Raw genomic sequence first — 7,479 nt, 5'->3', positions numbered from 1 at the left:
CACAGGTGTGTCTGCAGGTTGTGGATCCAGCCGTGCAGGTCTTTCTTCGGGAGGAGGTTCTGATGATGACCTGCTCCTCGAGGGTTCTCTGCTGCCACAGTCTCTCACACAGGTGTTCAGGATTGTGGGCGGGGCTCCCGGGGCACCTGCATTTCATCTCCACTCTCAGCTCTGCTGCGTTTTTGTACAAACCTTCTTCTTTCAGACCCTTTTTTAGATTTGATCCCAAAGTTCTGCATGTGCCCCCTCCCTCCCTCCAGTCCAGACCCCAAACTCTGGTTTGTGGTGCCCCTCCCTGCCCGCGTCTCCCCACTGCAGGCTGAAAGCGCAGCGGACACAAAGGGCCCTTTCTCAGCCCCGCTGGGAGCTCTTAAAGGGAGAGGAGCCGCAGCTCCAGCAGCAGACACGCAGACGAGTCTCCTCCACGCACGCAGACATCAGAGTGCAGATGCGCATCTGCAGACGCGTTTATTTAGACTGCAGCTGATAAAAAGTCCAGACTGTTTTGGCTGCAGACCCGCTGAGGCGCGTGCGTGTCCTCCATCAGAGCGTGATGGGAAAAGTTTGGGGGAGCAGCTGATGTGACAGTTTGGGTTGTTGATGGAATCGTGAAAATGCGGATGGAAAACGCGTCATGAGCGCGCGCAGACGGGGGTTCACGAGCTCTGAGAGAAAAGGAGGGAGACCTACTGCAGAGGAGGAGGAGTGAGAGGAGGAGGAGGAGGAGGAGGAGGGAAAGACTGAGTTGAGGAATTTCAATCCTGTTTGAAGGGGGAGAGGGGGAAGAAGTCAGGGGAGTGGAGAGGAACTTTGAACAACAACTTTCTGGATCTCTGCTGCGCTTTTTCTCAGGATCACCAAACCGGATTTTGGGGCTTTTGTTTCGGTTGAAAGGTTCTCTTGGATCGTGTCGGTTCTGGCGCAGCTGAGATGCGGTGATGGGCTGTTTTTGCGCCATAACCGCTGTCCCCGCGAGCCTCCTCTCAGGTGATCCGCGCTCTGGAGCCATGGCGCGCAGCCTGGCCCTCCTCTGCCTCCTCCTGGCGTCCTCCGCGGCCGCGGCGCCGCTGACAGGTAAGACGTTCAGCGGAGGTTCGGTTCAGGTTCTCCTCCAACATCCGGTCCAAATGGGGAGGTGATGGCTCTGCTTTCATGCAGATGTTTGTGTGACTCTGTCATGTTAAACTTTTACTCCAACTTTCTAAATTCCTCCATCTTTTTATTTGATAATCCATATAATCCAGATTGTGGTGATTTATAAACCTCAGAATTAATCTGATCCCGGATTCGTCCAGAAGGGTGCTTCCTCACCTGTCAGGATGAGCCTCCAGCAGGCAGAGATGGATGACATGAGGCTGGAAAAGTGCAGATGAGTCTGCAGAATGGAATGAAGAGGGCCAAAGGTGCAGGAGGGAGGAACCCTGCAGAGAAGCAGCAGCTTCTGCTCTTTTCATGCCAGGTGGATCCATCTCTCCTGGAAGCTGTCAGCGTCCGGGTCCATGCGGGACAGGAAGGAGGGAAACAAACCGAGTCAGGGGTTCCGGCCTGAAAGGGTTCAGCCAGCCGCACAAAGACGTGGAAGACAAAGAGGCGGCCGGGCCTTTCAGCCGCTGCTCGCTCCCACGTTTGTTTACGAGCTGCATCAATGCCATCGGAGGAACCGGGAGGGAAACTCCAGGGACTTATGGCCGTTTCCACAGCGACTGCGTGGAGGTCAGAGGTCGGGTCGAGCAGACTCGACGCCCCGCCTGACAAGCTTGAGAAAATCTTTCCGAGTCGCATCCTGAGCCAAGAAAGCTTGAAGCTATTTTTGGCCTGCAGTCAGAGAAAGTTTCTCCTGGAGTCTGTGGGGCAGCGAGGATCCAGGAGGAGGATTCTGCTCTCCTCGTTCTCCGGGATCCTTCTGGGATGTTCATGGGAAACCCTCTCTCTGAGTCCCTAACAAGAGGCCTTTGTGGCGGAGCAGCGCCGACCTTCCAGCTCGCTATCAGTGAGAGGAGCGAGATAGGCCGACGGCTTCAGAACCTTCCAGGGCGGAGATAAAGAGTGCTTCACCTGCTCTTATCACGGCCGAGCCAATCAGTGCCAACAAACATGAAGCAGACACAAACACAGAACAGGTCGACCTGCGACGCGACTCGGCAGTCCTCAGTCTGTTTCACTGACAAAATACATTTCATTTTCTTTGGTTTCATTTGCACAACCACAAAACAAAAGTTCTTGATCGAGTTTTAGCAGGGAAATGAAAAGGAACATTTAAAAAAAAGAAGTTTTTTGAAAGTGATTTCATTTCTTGAATTGATTGTTTTAGATCAGGAGTGTCAAACTCAATCACACATCGGGTCAAAACACACATTAGGTCGCGGGCCGAACAGGATAAACATTTATTGAACTCTAAAACTTCCTACATTTTTAAAACTTTAAAAACATAACTTTTTAACGCTGACCGAACCTCAGGGGGCAGGCCGGTACCCTAACCCTAGTCTGGTCTGCGTCTGGTGCAGCATCCACAACTAGCACTGATCTGCGTCCAGTACCGACTATCCGGTACCGGGTTACAGTTAGGGTCAGGAAACTGGTGTGATCCACATCCTGGTACCAGGTTAAGGTTAGGATACTGGTACGATCCACGTCCCGGTACCTGTTGTGGCCCAGAGGTTGAAGACCCCTGATTTAATTGGAATAGCACGTCAACAAACGACGAGCCGAGGACGCCTAAAACTTCAGTTTTTGACGTCCTTAACCAAACGTCAGTATGTGACGAGTCTGGAAGGAGAATGTGGTGAAACATGTTAGCAGTACAAGATAACATCCCGCCGTTAATAACAATCTGAAATGATCTGGAGGGCCGGATATAACCACCCAGCGGGCCAGATTCGGCCCCCGGGCCTTGACTTTGACACGTGTTTTAGATTGTTCCATTTCTTGAAACATGTTTTCTGCTTTTTTGTTCTGAAAGAGAACATTTTATATCCTTTAAATCTATAAGCGGTTGTGTGGCCGACAATTCTGAAGTTCTTTATTTATTATTTTTTTATAACTTTAATCCCCCAAACCTTTAAATTTCAGCATTTCTAATTTACTGAATAGAGTGTATAAACATTAACATAAACTTAAAAGTCCCATTCATTAATTGGATCCATGCTCACATTGAAAGAATCAATAAATCAAATCTATGATTTTACTTCTAAAAGTAATTTTTTAAATATTTTTTGTCAGAAAACAATTTTTTTGTTAGTTTTTATTGAAATAGTTACTAATTTCACGACGTACGTATTTATCTGAAGGCTTTTATCCTTTATCTTTTGAACATTTTTACTCTTTCTATCTTTTAATTTGTGCATTCTCAAATTATTATCTACTATTGTTTTTAAACTAACACGTCTCATTTATCTCGACCTGCATGACTGAGAATCTCCACAAACATTAAGGTTGAATTTGAATTGTTTTGGATCAGAAATCCAATGGAATTGTGGGTATTAAAATCAGTTCATTCAGTGGTTAAACAGTGATATCCAACCTTCATGACTGTCAGTTATTGCAGGTTCAAGCTTGTTTTTGATGATTCAGTCTCTAAAATTAAAGCACATTTTTCTATGATGTCTTAAGTGGGAGAGCATGTAAACAGAGAGCTCTCATTTATGCTTGATGGGAGGGGGAACCTATTATTTCATAATTTTTTCTAAGTAAAATTTAAGAAAATGACTAAAAATTCACCCAAAATTCACCGTCGGTCGCTTGACGTCTGCAAACTGTGAGCTTCACTGACGGCTGCTCGCACACGAACATGAACGGCGGTTCTGTATGCCTGCAGGGCCTGAGCTTTCAAGCATCTTTAAAATGTTCCATGGTTATTTAGGTGGAACATAAATTTTTGCCTGCAAGTCACAATATACTGTTCTCATATTTCAGGAGTTTTAAATACATTTTTGCTTCACATTTGAGCTTCGGTTCGGTTTAAACTTCTAAAACTAACCCCCCTTCCTCTCCTTTCACCCCCCCATCCCAGATCTGAAGTTTGAACGGAGTCCTGAAACTGTCATCTCTTACCTGGAGAAACCCGTTACGTTGCACTGCTCCCTGACGGGAATGTGGGCTGAAGAGCAGGAGCCTCCAGACGTCTTCTGGCTAAAAGACGAGGAGACGCTTGACTTTGCAGAAACCAACCAGCTTGTGATTCGCACGGGCAGCAGCAGTTGGACCATCACCAGCACGCTCAAGTGAGGATTGTTGGTCTACTCTGTGTCTGTTGAGCAAGCCCTGGTGCCAAACATGTCCAGGCTCTGAACATGTCCAGATGCTGAACATGTCCAGGTTCTGAACATGTCAGGTTCTGAACATGTCTAGGTGCCAAACATGTCCCTGTGCATCTCCACATGGTAAGCATGTCTTTCAGAGGCTGAATTCATCTATCAGATCTTAAAATCTCCCTGCCTGTGTTTTCTAACAGAATCCAGAAGGTCCATCTCCTAGACATGGGCTCCTACAGATGTGCTGTTCAGTCAGAGAGTGAGCGGCTCGTCTCTGAGGAAGGCTCCATCCAGCTGGAAGGTGAGTTCATCTCAAACCTCTTCACCAGCTCCTTCTCTCCTCATGAACCGGTTTGAGGTTTCATTCATTGTTTCAAAGATTCCTTTGGTCTGAGGCCAGAATATATTTTAGAGCTTTTTCATCCTCCTGCCAAATTCAGAAGTTTCTGGCGGTCTTCAGGTCCAGACCCGCCCAGAAACAGAACTGCTCTGACTTTGGAGCAAAACACTCTTTTTTTATCTGTCATTTTTCACCAAACAGGTTAGACCTTCTGTCTGAATTTATTTACTGTCTTTTATATTTTTGACTTTTTTACCCAATATTGTTCGTAAATTACAGATATTTGTATTAATAAAGTTATTTATATTCAAAGCACTTAAAGTTACTTTACAAACACAGCTCTATTAATAGAACTGGATGAATTAATGATTGAATGAATGGACTCTGTAGTCCTCAGAGTGGAGCCGTCTGAAGGCTGCAGGTAAACCCGGTTTGGTTTGCTCCTCAGGTATTCCTCATTTCTCCGTGGAGCCTCAGCACATGACCGTGGTGGCCAACGTGTCCTTCAGCCTGAGCTGTGCGGCTCACGGACCTCCAGACCCGGTCAAGGTCATCTGGCTGCAGGACGGCGCTCCGCTCAACACTCTGGAGGACCATCTGGCGTTGTCCCCCTCCACGCTCAACCTCACAGGTAACCTTTACCTGATTCACCTTGAAGACCGTCGGGTCAGAACCAGATCGCAGTTTTTCCCAGGAGTTTATTTTAATGTTAACCAGATTGAACCGCTTCAGACTGAATCTCCTCTTTAATATTAATGGCAGAAAAACCAAAGGTTTCTTGTAGGTTGTATCCTAACATCTTAACATCTTCATGTCCATTCCGACAGAGTTCAGAAACTGTTTTAGAGATCCGGTTTTCCCTCTCTCTACGTTCCCAGAGTTTAAATGATGGATAAGGCTTCAGGATGAGTTTAAAGTTGTGCTTGGGAATCTTTTTTGAGGAGGAACTTGTAAATCCTCGGCTCTAATGGAACTCAAAGTGAGTGTGGGGCTGCGGCTAATTGTTCTGGGTCATGAAACGAGGTAAAAAACCAGATTAAAGGACGTTTCAAACTGTTGCTCAAATCCATTCAGTCAAAAGCACAAACATGAACCGTCGTTGGCTCTTAAATGGTTTCTGTTTCAGTAACAGTTAAGGTTGGAGTCTCAGAGACTTTCAAACGCTTGTTTTTTGGCTCAGGCTTGTTCCCGCCCCCCCCTCGGGGAGCGGGGTCGGCGCGGTGCCAGGAGAGCTCTGTGGTTGTGTTGTAAAAGCAGATCACAGGAGGGACAATTGGGAGACGACCAGCCAATGCAGAGAGATTAGGGAGAAGAGGAGGAAGGAGAGCAGCTCAGCGGCGTGGAGTCCGGCGGAAGGAGCCGGGCGCTCGCGGCGTCCACTGACTCATCGGAGCGAGCTGCCTGATGTTGACCAGGACCTGTTTGACAGTAACCCACACTCACATGTTTGGAATGGGCAGCTGCTCTGGTAAACCACACTTAAACCCAGTCAAACACAGAAATAGTCTTTCAAGAAGTCCATAAAGAGAAATGGCATGAAGACTGTTCCAGCCACGGAGAAATGACGGAGACACGGCGCCTTCTAGGGTCGAGGTGGTTCTCCTCCTTTTCATGGGTGTTTGAGCTTCTTCTGAAGCGGCTGCCGGACAGCAGGTCCTCTGGTTTCTGATTGAGGTTTTCACTCGTTTCAGTCCAGTTTTTCAGAAGAAATGCATCTTCTGAAGAAAAGAGAGTGTTTGCGATCTGCTGTTTATTGAATGTTTCAAGCTGTTGGAGGTCCTCTCAAACGTATCTCCATTCCCCGGTCACTGTGGAGTTTAACCCGGCGTCTCACAGATCGTTGAGTTTGGGATCTTGGTCGTCCAGTTCTCCTTCGCGTTCGTCGATCTTATCGTCTTTTTTTGCTTGCAGTCTTTTCACCTCCTCTAGTCCTTCGAGTATGTGTTCCTGCTGGAGCCTCATAGTTCTCACTTCGATTCATCTCTTCAAGTCTTCAACACCGTCAGGATGATTGTGGAAATTGCTTTTTGGAATATTTTTGGAGTTAGTGTGCAGCTGTCTTTATATAAAGAAATAATGAAGAAAACCTGGAGATTTCCCACCAATAGAATGGATTTATGACCTGGACTTGTGACCAAAGACTTGAAATTTGATTAAAGTTTTTCTTAAAGCAGAGATCTCCAACCTCTCCTGGCTAAAGAAAATAAAATGATAGTATTTTTTTCAAATAAATGTTACTAAATGAGCATTTATTCCATTTAGATTAGTTACGTTTATCATTTTATGGCTGAGGCGCACCTGGAAGATGAACTGTAAAGGTTTTAACGTCTCTGCTGACTTGAAGAGGTTTTGTTTGCTCTATTCTTCTCGATTTCAAATACTGAGCAAAACTTTGGTAAAAATCTGATCTTTATTAGTTTAAAGGACATATTATCTTATGCTGTTCACTGTGATGGTCCGGTCTGGCACAAAGCGTCTTTTATTTTGAAAGGAAATCAAAGCAGCTTCTGTCAAACGAGAAAAATAATTTTCCATGTAGAGGAAATAGTAGTTTCTTTTTATATCTCTGATTTTATTTATGCCACAAAAGAAGCATAATTTATATTTATTATTAAAAAATACATTGTAATGAATACACAGCAGTGTTACAATCAGACTTTGCGGCTCCTTCTAGGTTTCTATCAGTAGAAAACAAACCTAATTGGCTCTTTTACTGTTAAAGGTTGCAGAGCCGTTTTAAAGGAACAGTACGTCACTTTGTGCCTTTTTCATGGTTCCTCCCATAGACATAAACAAACAAAACAATTTCTGGCCTCAGTCACAACAGCCCTTTAGGTAGATAAGGACTAAAAACAGTTAAAGGTTCCCTGCTTGGTGAACCCGTGGAGC

General features: G+C 45.7%; 1 protein-coding gene across 1 annotated transcript in view; it reads left to right on the top strand.

The window, feature by feature from the left end:
* Positions 1 to 423: 423 nt before the first annotated feature.
* Positions 424 to 7,479, top strand: part of LOC112149720 (tyrosine-protein kinase receptor UFO) — a 35,936-nt gene continuing 28,880 nt past the window's right edge. Inside the window, exons 1-4 of the mRNA XM_024277607.2 lie at positions 424 to 1,074; positions 4,010 to 4,220; positions 4,451 to 4,551; positions 5,039 to 5,221. Coding sequence (XP_024133375.1) covers positions 939 to 1,074; positions 4,010 to 4,220; positions 4,451 to 4,551; positions 5,039 to 5,221 — 631 coding nt within the window. The 5' untranslated portion in view covers positions 424 to 938. The remainder of the gene's footprint in view (positions 1,075 to 4,009; positions 4,221 to 4,450; positions 4,552 to 5,038; positions 5,222 to 7,479) is intronic.

The sequence above is a fragment of the Oryzias melastigma genome, linkage group LG13 (assembly GCF_002922805.2).
Source record: "Oryzias melastigma strain HK-1 linkage group LG13, ASM292280v2, whole genome shotgun sequence".
NCBI lineage: Eukaryota > Metazoa > Chordata > Actinopteri > Beloniformes > Adrianichthyidae > Oryzias > Oryzias melastigma.
Note: the sequence above shows the minus strand (reverse complement) of the source record. Positions and strands in the feature narration are given on the sequence as shown.